The sequence below is a fragment of the Chiloscyllium punctatum genome, chromosome 7, assembly GCF_047496795.1.
Source record: "Chiloscyllium punctatum isolate Juve2018m chromosome 7, sChiPun1.3, whole genome shotgun sequence".
Lineage (NCBI taxonomy): Eukaryota > Metazoa > Chordata > Chondrichthyes > Orectolobiformes > Hemiscylliidae > Chiloscyllium > Chiloscyllium punctatum.
Window position 1 is genome coordinate 58,316,698 of NC_092745.1, and position 17,299 is coordinate 58,333,996.

The window sequence follows — 17,299 nt, forward strand, 5'->3', positions numbered from 1 at the left end:
TCTATAAACACACCATAAGGATATGATGTTCAGTTTCTTTCCATACTTAATATTGAAATTAATTCTAACTAATGTAATTAACTTATGATTATTATGAAGGTGTACTTAGCATTAAGTTGATATTTGGTGCCTTATCTTTTTTTTCTAAGTTGTTAGTGTTGGCTACAGAAAGAGCTAAAGAGAAGGCTTCAATTTTAATACTGTACTGATAAGCGTCTTTTGAAAGTCTAGCTAATCTGCTTTAACAAAGACCAAAACAGTATCCACTTCTTATTTCCTATTAGCCTGAGATTATCAAAACATGTGTTGGAAAATAAAGTGAAATTTTAACTGTTCATCAAATCTATCAGTTTTTTTTAATCCTTTTTAAGAAAGATAATTCAGAGCATCATTTTATTCTGAGTAGCAAGTTAGACAGTAAGTAGCTCAGAAGTTAAACACAATTATGCCAAATTTACCTTTCTTTGCTTTTTTAAGGGATGTTGTAGCCACTGAAAAGCACATTGTAAAACTTCATAACATCTTAAATTAAGATCGTGATATGATCACTCCTTTACATCTCCAATGGAATTTGTATGCCGTGAACAGGACTTGATCAGTGAAAATATAACAGAAAATTTTATACTTCAGTTCAGGGATTCCCAAAATGTTTCTCATCGGAAACTTGTTTCAAGGCTAGAAAATTTGTTTCCCCTTCTTTAGGAAATCCTACAATTGGTACTGTAATGCAGAAATTTCTCAGGAGCTAAGAGTCAGAGAAGTCTACAACACAGAAAAAGTCCCTTTGGTCCATTGTTTTTGACTGGTGCTAACTCAATCACTTAAGTATTCAATCCCATTTTTCAGTTCTTGCCCCTTAGCCTTTTTGCTTTGGCATCGCAAGTGTACCTCTGAATACTACTTAAATGTTATGAGGGTTTCTACCTATACCACTCATCCAGGCAATGACTTTCAGATTCCCACCACCCTATAGGGGAAAAGTTTTTTCTCTCATCCTCTCTAAATCTTCTGTTCTCTTATGTTAAATCTTTGCTCTCTGGTCATTGATCCCTAATGCTGGTTAAATCTCCTATGCACCCCCTCAAGTGCAATTGCATTCCCTCTGTGATGTGGATTCCAGAATTGCGTACAGTACTCTGCTGTGGCCTTTCTAAACCAACTTTTATACAATAATGTTTTCAGTTTAACTTAGACTGCAGCAATGCCTCTTTAATATATGGAAATCCAGATAAAATCCAAATGTTTGCAGGTATATGGACATTTTGTTTTGTCAGAGATGCTATTGTGGTGAGTACTGACAATTTGGATGAAAACAATGTTAATGGAATTTGGCCTTTAGATCAAATCTCTTTGATAAAATCTACATTTCAAAATTATTTTCACAATTTTTTAAGAAGTTCTACTTTGCTCTTGAGTAACTGTGATTAATGATGCTTTGTATGTTTTCCCCAGCTGGTAAGAAGACATGTCCTTTGTGTCCAGAAGAAAAGTTTAAACCCAACTATAGTCACAAGCTGCGAAGGCATTTGCAACATCTGCATTGGAAAGTATCTATAGAATTTGAAGGTAACTGTTTACATGTGATTATGTCACGGTGTACAGGAAATACGTATCAGTCACACAGTGGGTTGAATGGGAAAGGAGTGTATACTTCAAAAAGATGCAAATATTGAGGATTTTTGGTACCAGTTTTCCTCCTAGTGGTAATAAAACTGAAGTTTCTAATGTCAAGCCAGTTATGAGACTTCTTTCTATTCAACTAGAGAAAAATTTTATACTGCTAGACTGATTTCAATGCATTTGCAATTTTGGATGCCAAAAAACTAAATGAATCTAATATTTTACTTTGATTTGACTGTAATAATGGGTTTTCTTTGTTAGCCGTCAGTTACTTTGAATGGCTTTTCTTCAAAATTGAGTTGTAAGCAATTGCTGCGTCAGCCTTCACTGGACTAGCTGGTCTAACTGGTAGTGAGATGAACAAAGTATGTAATACTGAACATCAGAGAACACTACAACCAAGGCTAGTAGCGTTGGAAGGTCAGGAGCATCATCTTCAAAGTCCTTGTTTTCAATATTATTTAGAGATGGATCAGCCAAAAGCATCGATAGGGCTTTCACTCACATTGAACAACATTAGGAATCAAACTGCTTACTTGAATTTGTTCTTAAACTCTTCAGTTTAGGCTCACTGAAACCGAAGTTGACCCTATCTTGATGGTGAAAGCCATTCATAATATTTCACGAAATTCACCAAAAAGATAAGGGTATCCAATGAACTGATCAAGAGTAAGAACGAAGTGCTTGAGAAAGATCTAGCAACATCTGTGCTGAAAGGAACAGATATAACATTTTGAGTCCAATATGACTCCTTTTCAGAACATGCAGGGCAATCATTTTGTACCTCTGGGTCACAGTGTGGATGGGTCAGGGGACCTCCTTGTTCTGTTCATCAGTGGGGGTGAGTGGTTGGAGCATTTCAAAAAAAGTTTAATACATCAGGTCCAAAGAAACTTCTGACCTGCTCTTCTAGTCACAGTATGTATAGCAAGTTTCAGTTCAGTTTCTGGCCAATAGAAACCAGTATAATTTTGAAAGTGGTGGATTCAGTGCTAATAACCCCATTGAATATCAAGGGGAGAAGATTAGATTCTTTTTGTTGGAAATGGACTTTGTCTGGCTCTCATGTATCACAAATTTTACATGTCATTTATCAGCCCAAGACTGAATGTTGTCCCCAGTTCGTTGCTAGTGGACACAACTGTAACAGCTTGGCTGGGGGCATGGCTAGTTCTCAAGCACCAATCTTCAGTGGCTTTTTTGGTGGATTGTTATCAAGGTCCATTGCCTTTGTGGCATCCAGTGCCATTATCCATTTCATGATATCATGTGGAGTGTATTGAATTGTCTGCAGACTGACAGTTCTGCTGGGGGACCTCAGAAGGATGCCAAGATGGATCATCCACTCAACACTTCTGGCTGAAGATGGATGCATATTTCCACCTTGTCCATTGGAATGAATTAGTCTCAACAGCAGGGGATCTTTGTGGGGCCACCTTCTCCCATTAGTTGTTTAATTATCCTCCACTATTCACATCTGCATGTTGCAGGACTGCAGAACTAACATCTGATCGATTTTATATGATCACTTAACCCATTGATTCATTCTGCTTCCATTGTTTGGCATGCAAGTAATCTTGTTTTGAAGCTTCACCAGGTTGACACTTCATTTTTAGGTATGCTTGATGCTGTTCCTGGCATGCCCTCCTGTGATCTTCATTCAACCAAAGTTAAGTCTCCCAACTTAATTGTAATGTTATTGCAGGGGATACGAATGCCCAGTTATGAATTGCTTTTTTGAACCTGATTGAGAGACCTGTCTAGTAGCATAAATAATTAGTATTTTTCTAGGAAGACTAACCCTTGAAAATTGTGACGATTTCATTGTCCTTCAGGTAAATTTAGAAACCGTATTTGGATGTTGGATGAGTTGCAAAATTATTAGGACTGAAATTGAGCAATTGTCATAATGATTTGCACTGAAAGGGCAAAGTTCTCTATCCCAAGATCAGATCTGCCCACATACAAACTGAAATCATGAATTATTCCTGCAGGGAAGTATTGAGCATTTTTGAAATATTGGATAGGATGAGAGAAAGGTTTCTTTCTTTGTCTGTATTGACACCCAGTCATTGACACATTGTTTGTTGCCAGTGCACTATCAACTGAAAGGTTTGTGAACCTCCACTTCCTCCACCTACCCACCAGACCATGTTAGAACACTAGTTGAGCACATCGTAAGGCTGGCACTTGTGAAATAATGCAGATATAGTTGAAAACCATCCAGTTAGTTTTTCTCAAGTCTTTGTTTATGAGCTTTGGATAGACAAAAAAAACCTATGTTTCAATCAACAGTATTTCTACTGCAATCTTGACATCTTTGTTCCAATTACATTTGGTCTGAAGTTCTAGATTTTTAACTCCACGCTGCCTTGAGATACTCAACAGATTATGCTCCAATACCATGAACTGTTCAACTGTTTAATTCCAAAATCTCTCCTTCAGAACAATTGTCAAGAAAGAATCCTGCTGTCCTTTGCAGATTTTACTGATGACTGCCTAAGTAACACAGTCCTTTTTGTAATTTAATCCGTGATTTAAAGTTTTTGTCCAGAGCATTGATAATTGTATTCTTTTAACTCAAATCTACATTGGAACTTCCTTTGATTTGAATCCATTTTATACAGATACTTGGTGTTAAAGTGCTGAACTATAACAGCATCTCCTTAGTAATTGCAGTAATATGAAACTACTATAAGAATAATACCCAGTCAGTTCAGTTAGTGCTCATGAAGTACAGTTCAACACTATATCGCAATCACCCAGAGGCCATCACAACATAGTGAGCCAGAGCAAGTACCATTGTCAAAACACGCCACAATTATAATGGTGGAGAGAATTCATTCGACCAGGAAAAAACAAATTCCTGATGACCTGAGTTTGTAAAACGGTTACCACTTTCAGAAGACAGTCTGATGTTTAAGTAGATAAAACTTGAAACAGTCCACAGTACTTGTGGAAATAGCAAAAGGGTGAAAGCAGTACTCCAGAAGGATTTCTAGCCATGAAGAATTCCTTGCAAGTCAGGCCCTGGTATTTGAATGTGATATGCTTCTAAGTACAATACTTCATAACTAAGAACTAGGAAGGAACACTAGTGGTTTAAGAACACCTCTTCTGTCCTCATGCTGCCTTCCCCCTGACTCCACCCCCAGCACCCCTTCAGTTGTTTGTACTAAGTAGTCCAGAAAATTGGCTCAAAAGCATACTTGTTTGTTTTTTAATCAAAAGAATGATTAACTCTTTTTATGATCTGCAAATTCATTTCACTACATGAGCCAATGGCAGACCCCTTTGTAAACAAGTTTCTCTCTTTACTAATTCTTGCTGAATTCATGTTACAACAGGTTACAGAATGTGCATCTGTCATTTATCATGTCGACGCATGAAAACTGACCTCAATGGGGAACAGGTAACAACAATTAAAATCAAATTAATTAATGAAAGTTAAATTTACATCTCACACTTAATATGGTTTATTCATGTCTTCTGAATGTAAGTATATGTATGTAAATTATTTATAGAGATTTTCCCGACACAGAAAGGAGTAGGTTGTTTACGGACAAACAATTGTGGGAACTTTACCGTAAGAGGTTATTGAATCAAGTTAAGTGAGAATCAAGTAATGTAATAATGGAAAGGTAAAATGTGGCCTGCATCTGAGTTGATATTGCTTGCTCAATCTAGTAATTGACTAGATTATCACTTGACAATTTTGCAGTTATACCATAACTGCAAAACTTTGTCTTGATTTTTTAATCTTTCAAAAACTGTAACATTCTAAGTTATGAATATTCAGTTAAAGTTGAATACTGAATGCAAAGATTGGAAGAGAACTGTATAAATGTATGGAGGATGCAATAGCTGTGCCATGATCTCTTTAGGATATTGGTGACTGTTTTATTTATTCTTTTTATATATTGCCCACCACATTCTTCACGTGATTACTGCCTTTCAATTACAACTCACTATTTAAAATTATCTTGATGAAGGACCACAGAAAATCTTAACCTGAGATATGAACAATATACTCATATTTTGTCCTTCTTTCATCCCTCTCCAAAATGTAGAAAGTATGTGCAAGAGTAGGCCATTAAGTCCTTCAAGCCTGCTCTGCCATTCAGTATGATCATGGCTGATCATCCTACTCAATATCCTCAATTGGAAGAGATCTTCTGACTCCACAAACCTGATTTTTGAAAATGTTTGCCTAGCTATTAGACTTTTCTTTTGTCCAGAAACATTAGACTGCATTAGAATGCTGGGCAGGTGGGGGTGAGAGTGGAGACATTCTTGGCCGTCCACCTGGTCTATTTTGTACACTTCAGGTTTCAGAATCCTAAGCTACCAAAATCCAGCATGAGAGGGAGCCTGATAATTTTTTAAAAAATTAACTGCCTCTGTGAACTCCATCTGCATAAATCTGATTCAGTCCCATTTCTACCTTCATGAAAATGTGAACTACTGTGTTCGAGACCAGAAGTTGTGATTCCTAGGCTTGTCTGCCATTTTTGCTGTGAAGTCTCATATAATTTGTTTCATTATCCATTACCTGTTCCATAAATTATTATATTTCTAAGAATGGAAATATAGCAATACACAATCCAATACCCATAACAAAGACCAAGCTAAAAGTTTAATATACAAGACCATTGTGGCATGTGAAATCACATGAACTCCCATGTGTGTTCATTTTGTTATGGGAAGAGATTTTTTGATCATTAGCTTTAAAGTCATGCTAAAAATACCTCGTAAAGTCAGTATTCTGCTAAGAGATTGGAAGCAATAGCACAATACTTGAAACAATTTTCTCCTCCCTTTCTAATGTTGTGATATACAATGAGTGGACTCTGGATCACCACTTAACATATCTATTGTAGTACTGATTAACTGAAGCCAACTTCAGAATATAAAAATATGTTCCTTACTGCCTTTTTCGCAGATTCAGATTTTTAACCTTGCCATTATGTGCAATTTTGATGACTGTTAACATAATTTCTCAGTATTTTTCCAACAATTGCTTAACATTGTCAGATTTGGAACTGTTAAAGCTGCCACATTTTCATTTGCCAGTAGTGTTGGTGATAGTAGTGAGAAAAGAATAAAATCAAAGATTTACAAAAATTGAAAATACCATCGTCCTTTTGCTTTCATATGTTTTCCTGCTTTCAGGTCCCAGTAAGAATTGGAGCGCATTATCACTGCATTGTCTGTTCAGCTACCATTGCTCGCAGAACAGACATGATCAGCCACATAACACGACATTTGAACAAAGGAGACACAGAAGCCAGTTTCAATGGAGGTGTGTGAAGTAGGTGGGATCATTTGAAATCTGGGAAAGTTGGTTATATATTGCCCCCTTACTTGAGACCAGCAAACCCCCCAGTTTGTGCCTCAGCATTCTAGCCGAAGGAGTTGAAATGTCATCTGTGATTTCTGCTCCTGGTTGCTGTTCAGTGGGCTCCTCTAGTAAATGTATTTTGTACAAATGTCAGGTGAGAATAGGATCTAGTTTCGTTCAGTGGCTCGTTCAGTGAATGGCTAAAGAAGGATATGCCATCAAGGCAAGTGATTGGAGTTGAGATACAATTCAATATAATATCAGTGGTATTGGAGTAGATGTGCTGAACTCCAGGTAAATCTTTTAAGGGGCTCTTATGGTACAGTAGTATTGACTATTACTGGACCAGGAAGCCTGGGTTCAAGCTCCACCTGCTCCAGAGGTATGTAATAACCCCTTTGAACAGATTGATTAGAAAAATAGATTAAATAAAATACTTTCTTTCAAAGAATTAATGCAATACCATTTGTGGAATAGGCTTAACATTTATTTCCTGCTGATATCTTAAGATTTCATTTTATTGGATTTTTAAGAAATCAACAGACTCTAGAAGAAGCAGCTGTAGAAGAGAGGAAAGGAAACTTGTATTGAATAAACTCTGTTCTGGACACAGTTTTTGAGTTATTCAAAGATACTTAAAATAAGATGGACAAGGATATGGAAGTTGATTTTAAGTAAATAAATCAAGGGGCAGTGTGGATCTCTGTCTCAAACTTGTTTGTGGTTGTGTATGCTGAACTATATTGCTTAAACAGTAAATCCCAACTCGCAAGGCGTTGTGAAACTATGTATGCATTGTTTATTGACCTCAAAGTTACAATGTCTAGTTTTAATCACCACTTGACTGGAGGCATTCAAGATTCTGTGCACCCCAGAGCAAACCCAGAAGATTGATCATTCTCATCAGAAGAGAATCTGTAAAAACCTAGACTCTTAATCCCTTAAGCTAAGGTGCTGATGAGAAAAGCATGGAAGGGTGGATATGCATTTAAGATTGTTATTTCTATGTTTCTAAAAAAAAGCACGTGGCACAGTTCTTCAGACTTAAAATGTGACATAAGCCCAAGGTCTCACAAACTGAAACTGATGACAAGCAAGTTAAACTTGATGTCAGTCAGCTCCTGATGCAAAGATTGTAATGATAGAACAGAGAAGGCAAAAACCCTGGAACCATTTAAGGAACAGTCAGTTACTGTGTCAGGAATCTTCCATTCTGGATGGATGAGCTTCATAGATGGCCACCTTTTTTACTTTGTTCAGTTTATTATATCAGCCAGAATGACAGCAATGACACTATTTGCTCTCTTGATGAGGAAGAACCAAATCAGCCACAGTTTGCAATCATGTACAAGACCAAGTGAGCATGCATGAACGTTGGATGAGGATAGGAATAAGCTTGATTCTTTAAGGTGTAATAGCATGTTACGGCTCATTGCGAGGCTCACATATTGAGAATGGCCATGTTGCTATGGAACAGAAATTTGTGAAGACACCAATCATAACCGGCAAGGAATTAATGCGATCAGGAAAAGAAGGGAGGGAAGTGACAGAAAATATTCAAAATGGTAACTGACCTAATCCTTTAAGGGAATCTCTTAAGCACTTTGATTTTCAGAAAGCTTTGTCTCTCCAATCTTGTAATTGACTTTCTCTGTTTTAGCCACTAGTGGGCAAATGCAATCCACTGAAGTGCTGAAGGAAGTCGATACTGACGTTCATGTTTTTCCAAACCACCTGACTCCTCAAAAGACAGACTCTTTCTTTAACCCTAAAATGAAATCTAACAGGTAATGTATCTGACTTGTTATTCTAATCAATGAAGTGCGTAGGTCAGTTTAGCTTGTCAGAGTCCGAGGAGCAGAAGAATAGACATTTTGGGCATAAGCCTGATGAAGGGCTTATGCCTAAAACGTCGATTTGTCTGCTCCTGGTATGCTGCCTGACATCCTGTGTTTTTCCAGTAACACTCTCAACTCGGATCTCCAGCATCTGCAGTCCTTACTTTCTCCTAGCTTTACCTTGTCAATTTTAGTTTTACTTTTCTTAATTTATTTATATAAAACATATATTTTTAAAGTGGGAATTAGATATTGCTGATTTAAATGTGTGACTATTCTATTTGTATACCAGGATTCAGGATCATTAATCCCATTTTTGTTTGTGTTAATATTAGTTAGGTACAATGCAACATTCTACTGTGTAATAAGTAGTACACCAAATTGTTGTCCTTATGCTGAAAGATGAGTTATTGTCTTATGTAATTTAATGCATTCTTTGTGAACCTTTGACTAAGTTTTTTTTAAACTGCAAAGCCTTCTATCCACATCTTTCAAAATGGTACATCAAAATAAAACTGCTTTCTCACTTGCTGTTATTATTTATTTTACAGGCAGTTAATTTTCTGTACACTTGCTGTCCTAGCTCAAGAGCGCAAACCCCTTGAATGTTTAGATGCTTTTGGAGCTACAGGTGTGTGAAGACTTCTTTTCACTTTATACCTCATGGATATATTGATAGTCGTGATCACTAAAAGGCTACTTTTAAAATTTGAATGTCTATTCCTTTTTTTCTGTCTCCCCATTCCAAATATGCTGTCCCTGTCACGAACACAGGCAGATGATCAGCTGTTGAGCTCTGTTTGCTGTAGTGGAGAAAGTTGAGATGACCTACTCTGTCCTTTCCTAAAAATTTATTTTATTTCATTCATGGGATAAGGGCGTCACTTCCTAAGCCAGCATTCATTGCCCATCCTTAATTGTCCAAAGGTCAGTTAAGAGTCATCCACATTTCTGTGGGTCTGGAGTAACATGTCGACCAGACCAGGTAAGGATGGCAGTTTATTCCCTAAAGGACATTAGTGAGCTTGGTGGACTTTTCTGACAAGTGACAGTGGATTTGTGGTCATCAATGGAGTCTTAATTCCAGATTCTTATTGAATTTAAATGCCACCATCTATTGTGGAAGGATTCGAACTTGGGTACCCAGAACATTACTTGGGTTTCTGGATTAACAGTCTAGTATTAATCCAACTAGACCATCACCTCCCAATTTTGTGAGGTGTTTGGGTTTACTGACAGAACTGAGAATGGGGACAAACTGTTGGTTCTTTGGCTGCTAGTACTATACTCATTATAGTAAAGCAGTGTCTTAATGTAATAAATGAATAGAAATTTATTAATTGCTCTGTGCCCAATTAATTGCTGTGGCTTATGGGTCCAAGTGGCTTGAGAGAGAGAGAGAGAGAGAGAGATTACGGTTTCTTGAAAAATGTTGCAGAGCAAAACTAAACCCACTACATTGACTAAACATTTTTGCTTGTTTGGTGTATTGACAAATTAAATTTAAATGATAAGTAATCACTGATTAAATGTCAAGTGATTAAAGTTTACAGGTGGTTTAAAGCTCACTTGAATGGGTGATCTTGTGCTGTTTTTTTGTTAATCATTCATTGGATAAGAGTGACCCTAGCTAGATCAGCGTTATTGCCCATCCCTTACTATCACAGAGAAAGTGGTAGTGAGTTGCCTTCTGAAACGGTTATAATCCTTGGGGTGTAGGGATAACCATAGTGCTGCTAAAGAGGGGTTCCAGGATTGTGATCCAGTGTCAGTGAAAGAATAGTGATATACTTCAGGATGGCATGATTTGGAGGGAAACTTGCCTTTTGAGCTGGTAGATGTCACAGGTGTGGAAATGGCTGTCAGAGGAGCCTTGGAGATTTACTGTGGTGCATCTTGCAGATGATGCACACTGCTCTAAATGTGTGTCAGTTGTAAAGGTAGTTAGTGTTGAGGGTGGTGCGTGGATACCACTCAGGCGTTGTTTTGTCTTCTAAAGTATCAAATGTCTTGAGTGTTGCAGGAGCTGCCCTCCTTCAAGGAAATGGAGAGCATTCCATCACACAGCTGACTTGCGTATGGTGATGAGTTGCATGCCACGTAATTCCTTGCTTCACCTGCCATCCTAAATAGCTGCAATCCTTGGGGTGTAGAGACATCACGGTAGTGTTAGTGAGGGAATTCTTGGATTTTGGCACAGCGTGTTTACATGGCTTGTTCAGCTCAGGATCGAGACCATGGAAGTAGATAGGTTGTTGATTGTGGGGGAATTAGCAATGGTAATACCATTGAATATCAAAGAGTGATAGTTTATTGTGTTTCTAACCAAAGTAGGTAATGGATTAAGTTATGCTTCATTGTGATGTCAGTATGTTATCCATCGCCACCATTGTTTGCCCTTGCTGGAGCAGTTTAATTTGTTTTGTGAAAACTTGGAAGTTTTTGTTTTAAACTATGGCCCATAGCAGTCACATATTTGAACTGGGAAGCTGAGAATTCAATCCCACTTGACAGACTTGAACACTAAATATGGCTGACATTCCAGCCTTGTGCTGAGTGAACACAACAATTTTTGGAGTTGCCATCACTTTAACCAAAACCCCATCTGTGATCTCTGGTAGCTATAAGAAAAATCTCATGGCACTGTCATGAATAAAAGTAAGGGAGATCTTTGCAGCATTTATTTTTAGCTCTCAATCACTGTCATAAAACTTCTGGCCATCATCACCTTACTAATCATGGGATCTTACTAGTGACTTTTGAGAAGATTTGTAGCGCAGTTTGAAGTTCCGGGTATAAGGTTGCTTGCTGAGCTGGAAGGTTCATTTTCAGAAGTTTCGTCACCATACTTGGTAACATCTTCAGTGATGCGGCTGGTGCAGCTGCCGCCCCCACACTGGTTGATGATGTCACTTCCGCCCCCATCATGGCCACTCCCACAACCACTTCTGCCCCTCACAATTCCTCATGCATCACACATGAGATCAATCCGGCCCTCACATCATCGCTGATGCCACACACTCAGTGACTTCTGCCACCCCTACTGCCGTGGTCACCACCACTTCCGCCCCCACCAAAGCCACTCACCTGTATTCTGCTGACACGCCCCCCTCAGATCCCACTATCACCATTCCCAGCCCCCCAGAACTCGAAGGGGAATACCACCCCTGCTCATGACACCACCCCTGCTCATGACTCCACCCCCATTCCCCCCCCACCACACCCACTCCAGTTATAGGTTCTGCCCCCACTCCCAGCTCCACACCCACACCAGATCCCAGCCCTGCTGAGTTTTCACCATCCCTCCAGACCTTCCCCTCACCGAGGACGAACGATCAGTCCTGAGCAAAGGACTCACCTTCATCCCCCTCCGTCCACGCATCAATGAATTTAATACACGCCGTGACGTCAAACAATTCTTCCATCGCCTCTGCCTCCGAGCTTACTTTCACAATCAGGATTCCCGCCCACCTTCCGAGGACCCCTTCGCTCACCTCCAACACACTGCATCCACCTGGACACCCCGCGCTGGCCTATTAACTTCCCTCGACCTCTTCATTTCCAACTGCCGCCGGGACATAAACCGCCTCAACCTGTTTACCCCCCTCCCCCACTCCAAACTCTCACCCTCACAATGCGCAGCCCTCCAATCCCTCTGTTCCAATCCCAACCTCACCATCAAGCCAGCGGATAAAGGGGGCGCAGTGGTAGTCTGGCGCACTGACCTCTACACCGCTGAAGCCAAACGCCAACTCGAGGACACCTCTTCCTACTGCCCCCTCGACCATGACCCCACCCCCCCCATCACCAAACTATCATCTCCCAGATCTTACAGAACCTCATCACCTCAGGAGATCTCCCACCCACAGCTTCCGACCTCATAGTCTGGGAACCCCACACTGCCCGGTTCTACCTCCTTCCCAAGATCCACAAGCCTGACCACCCTGGCCGACCCATTGTCTCAGCATGCTCCTGCCCCACTGAACTCATCTCTACCTACCTCGACACTGTCATATCCCCCCTAGTCCAGGAACTCCCCACATACGTTCGAGACACCACCCACGCCCTCCACCTTCTCCAAGACTTCCATTTCCCTGGCCCCCAACGCCTCATCTTCACCATGGATATCCAATCCCTCTACACCTCCATCTGCCATGACCAGGGCCTCCAAGCCCTCCGTTTTTTTCCTCTCCAGACGTCCCCAACAGTACCCTTCCACTGACCCTCTCATTCGTTTGGCCAAACTGATCCTCCCCCTTAACAATTTCTCCTTCGAATCCTCCCACTTCCTCCAGACCAAAGGGGTAGCCATGGGCACATGTATGGGCCCCAGCTATGCCTGTCTCTTTGTTGGCTACATAGAACAGTTGATCTTCCGTAATTACACCGGCACCACTCCCCACCTCTTCCACTGCTACATTGATGACTGCATTGGCGCCACCTCATGCTCCCGTGAGGAGGTTGAGCAATTCATCAACTTCACCAACACATTCCAACCTGACCTTAAATTTACCTGGGCCATCTCTGACACCTCCCTCCCCTTCCTGGACCTCTCCATCTCCATTAACGACGACCGACTTGACACTGACATTTTTTACACACCCACCGACTCCCACAGCTACCTGGATTACACCTCTTCCCACTCTACCTCTTGCAAAAATGCCATCCCGTATTCCCAATTCCTCCGCCTCTGCCGTATCTGCTCCCAGGAGGACCAGTTCCACCGCAGAACACACCAGATGGCCTCCTCCTTTAGAGACCGCAATTTCCCTTCCCATGTGGTTAAAGATGCCCTCCAACGCATCTCGTCCACATCCCGCACCTCCACCCTCAGACCCCACCGCTCCAACCATAACAAGGACAGAACGCCCCTGGTGCTCACCTTCCACCCTATCAACCTTCGCATAAACCAAATCATCCACCGACATTTCTGCCACCTCCAAAATGACCGCACCACCAGGGATATATTTCCCTCCCCACCGCTTTCTGCCTTCCGCAAAGATCATTCCCTCCGTGACTACCTGGTCAGGTCCACGCCCCCCTACAACTCACCCTCCCATCCTGGCACCTTCCCCTGCCACCGCAGTAACTGTAAAACCTGTGCCCACACCTCCTCCCTCATCTCTATCCAAGACCCTAAAGGAGCTTTCCACATCCACCAAAGTTTTACCTGCACATCCATTAATATCATTTATTGTATCCGTTGCTCCCGATGCGGTCTCCTCTACATTGGGGAGACTGGGCACCTGCTGGCAGAGCGCTTTAGGGAACATCTCCGAGACACCCGCACCAATCAACCACACCGCCCCGTGGCCCAACATTTCAACTCCCCCTCCCACTCTGCCGAGGACATGGAGGTCCTGGGCCGCCTCCGCCGCCGCTGCCTTACCATCTGACGCCTGGGGGAGGAACGCCTCATCTTCCGCCTCGGAACACTTCAACCCCAGGGCATCAATGTGGACTTCAACAGTTTCCTCATTTCCCCTTCCCCCCCCCCCACCCCCCCACCTCACCCTAGTTCCAAACTTCCAGCTCAGCACTGTCCCCGTGACTTGTCCGGACTTGTCCTACCTGCCTATCTCCTTTTCCGCCTATCCACTCCACCCTCTCCTCCCTGACCTATCACCTTCATCCCCTCCCCCACTCACCCATTGCACTCTATGCTACTTTCTCCCCACCCCCACCCTCCTCTAGCTTATCTCTCCACGCTTCAGGCTCTCTGCCTTTATTCCTGATGAAGGGCTTTTGCCCAAAACGTCGATTTCGCTGCTCCTTGGATGCTGCCTGAACTGCTGTGCTCTTCCAGCACCACTAATCCAGAATCTATTTTCCAGCATCTGCAGTCATTGTTTTTACCTCAACATCTTCAGTGAGCCTCCAGACGAAGCACTGCTCGTGTTTCCTGCTTTCTATTTATTTGTTTGGGTTTCCTTGGGTTGGTGATGTCATTTCCTATGGTGATGTTCTTTCCTGGTCTTTTTCTCAGGGGGTGGTAATTGGAGTCCAAGTCAATGTGTTTGTTGATCGAGTTCCGTTTGGAATGTCGTCCTTCTCGGAATTCTCGTGTGTGTCTCTGTTTGACTTGTCCTAGGATAGATGTGTTGTCCCAGTTGAAGTGATGTCCTTCCTTATCTGTATGTAAGGATAAGAGTGAGAGAGGGTCATGACGTTTGTGGCTAGTTGATGTTCTTGTATCCTGATGACTAGTTTTCTGCCTGCTTGTCCAATGTAGTGCTTGTTACAGTTCTTGAATGGTATTTTGTAAATAACATTAGTTTTGATTGTTGTCTGTGTGAGGTCTTTCAACTGCATTAGCTGCTGTATTAGTGTGTTGGTGAGTTTGTGGGTTATCATGATGCCAAGGGGTCTGAGTAATCTCGCAGTCATTTCTGAGATGTCTTTGATGTAGGGGAGAGTGGCTAGGGTTTCTGGATGCTTTTTGTCTGCTTGTTTGGGTTTATTGCTGAGGAATCGACGGAGTGTGTCCATTGGGTACCCATTCTTTTTGAATACACGGTATAGTTGATTTTCCTCTGCTCTGTGTAGTTCCTCTGTGCTGCAGTGTGTGGTGGCTCGTTGAAATAATGTTCTGATGCAGCTTCATTTGCGGATGTTGAAATGATTGCTTCTGTAGTTCAATATTTGGTCCATATGTATTGTTTTCCTGTAAATGCTAGTTTCCTTTGATGTAACAGCCCTATTTACATCAATCAACATCACCCTGTCCAAAGAAACACTGACTACACTATTAGAAGACCCAAAGGCACATACGTCAAACATCATCAACTTCATCAGCAAGGACAGCATCGTCAAGCTAGTGGACCTATGCCTTACCACACACTTCACCTTCAACAATAAAACCTACAGACAAACCAATGCAATATTCATGGGATCTCCAATATCAGGATTCTTAGCAGAGGCAGTAATGCAGAGACTTGAACAAACAGCTCTGCCAACCATCCAACCCAAACTTCGAGTCTGCTAAGTGGATGACACCTTTGTCATCACTAAACAAAACAAATTAGAGGAAACCTTCAAGACCGTCAATAATACCCATACTGACATAAAGTTCACTAAAGAGAAGGAAAGCAACAACAAACTGCCATTCCTAGATGTCACAGTAGAGTGAATAGCCAATGGGGAACTTCAAACCAGCATCTATAACACATACGGACTAAATATTGAACTACAGAAGCAATAATCCCAACACGCACAAATGAAGCTGCATCAGAATATTATTTCAACGAGCCACCACACACTGCAGAGCAGAGCAAAATCATCCATACAGCATATTCAAAAAGAATGGGTACCCAGTGAACACAGTTCACCGATTTCTCAACAACAAACCCAAACAAGCAGACAAAATGCGTCCTGAAACCCTAGCCACTCTTCCCCTACATCAAAGACATCTCTGAAATTACTGCCAGACTACTGAGACCCCTTGGCATCATGGTAGCCCACAAACCTACCAACACACTAAAACAGCAGCTAATGAAGTTGAAAGACCCTATACAGACAACAAGCAAAACTAATGTCATTTACAAAATACCATGTAAGAACTTTAACAAACACTACATTGGTCAAACAGGCAGAAAACTAGCCACCAGGATACTTGAACATCAACTAGCCACAAAACGACATGACCCTCTCTCACTTGTATCCTTACGTAAAATGAGGAAGGACACCACTTTGGGACAACACATCTATCCCAGGACAAGCCAAACAGAGACATGCACAAGAATTCCTAGAAGAATGGCATTCCAACCAGAACTCTATCAACAAACACATTGACTTGGACCCCAATTACCACCCCATGAGAAAAAGAACAGGAAATGACATCACCAACCCAAGGAAACATATAAATAGAAAGCAGGAAACATGAGCAGTGTTTCGTCCAGAGGCTCACTGAGGATGTTACCTAGTATGGTGACGAAATGTCTGAAAGTGAACCTTCCATCTCAGCGAGCAAACTTACACCCATGGGATTTTACTATGTTTTAATTGTTTGCCATCTACCTAATGTGCAATAGTGATTACAGTCAAACTGTTGAATTGCAAAGTGTTTTAGTCCATCCTGTTATTGTGAGAGGTGCTATGTATACTCGATCCTTTTCTTACTTTCTGAGAAGTATAGTTTGTGGCAGGTCTGTACAATGGTGGTATTAGTGGTGGTAAGAGCCAGATCAGTTAGTTAAAGAGAGAATGCTTTACTGCCCTTTTCAATAGTTTATGTCCAGAATACATGCAGTTTTTAAAGAAAATTATATAGCCGGATTAAAGAAGGGTGTGACTGCAATACGTTTTTTTTTCAACTGTTTCAGGTTAAGATCACTTGTTGCTGCCATATGATTAAATTTTCACATGCATTTCACAAATGTTAATTTAATTCATGATTTTTTTATTGACTTATGGATTCTGCAAGTTGAATTTAATGGTAAAGCAGTTGATTTCAACTACAGTTCTGTGCTTTAGTGGCTGGAAATATCTGTCACTGTAATAT

General features: G+C 41.1%; 1 protein-coding gene across 4 annotated transcripts in view; it reads left to right on the forward strand.

The window, feature by feature from the left end:
* Positions 1–17,299, forward strand: part of trmt1l (tRNA methyltransferase 1-like) — a 76,804-nt gene that overhangs the window by 12,600 nt on the left and 46,905 nt on the right. For all 4 annotated transcript variants that reach the window (XM_072573650.1, XM_072573653.1, XM_072573651.1 and 1 more), the window contains 5 exons: positions 1,453–1,566; positions 4,968–5,032; positions 6,793–6,922; positions 8,622–8,748; positions 9,351–9,430. In XM_072573650.1, the coding sequence (XP_072429751.1) occupies positions 1,453–1,566; positions 4,968–5,032; positions 6,793–6,922; positions 8,622–8,748; positions 9,351–9,430 (516 nt within the window). The remainder of the gene's footprint in view (positions 1–1,452; positions 1,567–4,967; positions 5,033–6,792; positions 6,923–8,621; positions 8,749–9,350; positions 9,431–17,299) is intronic.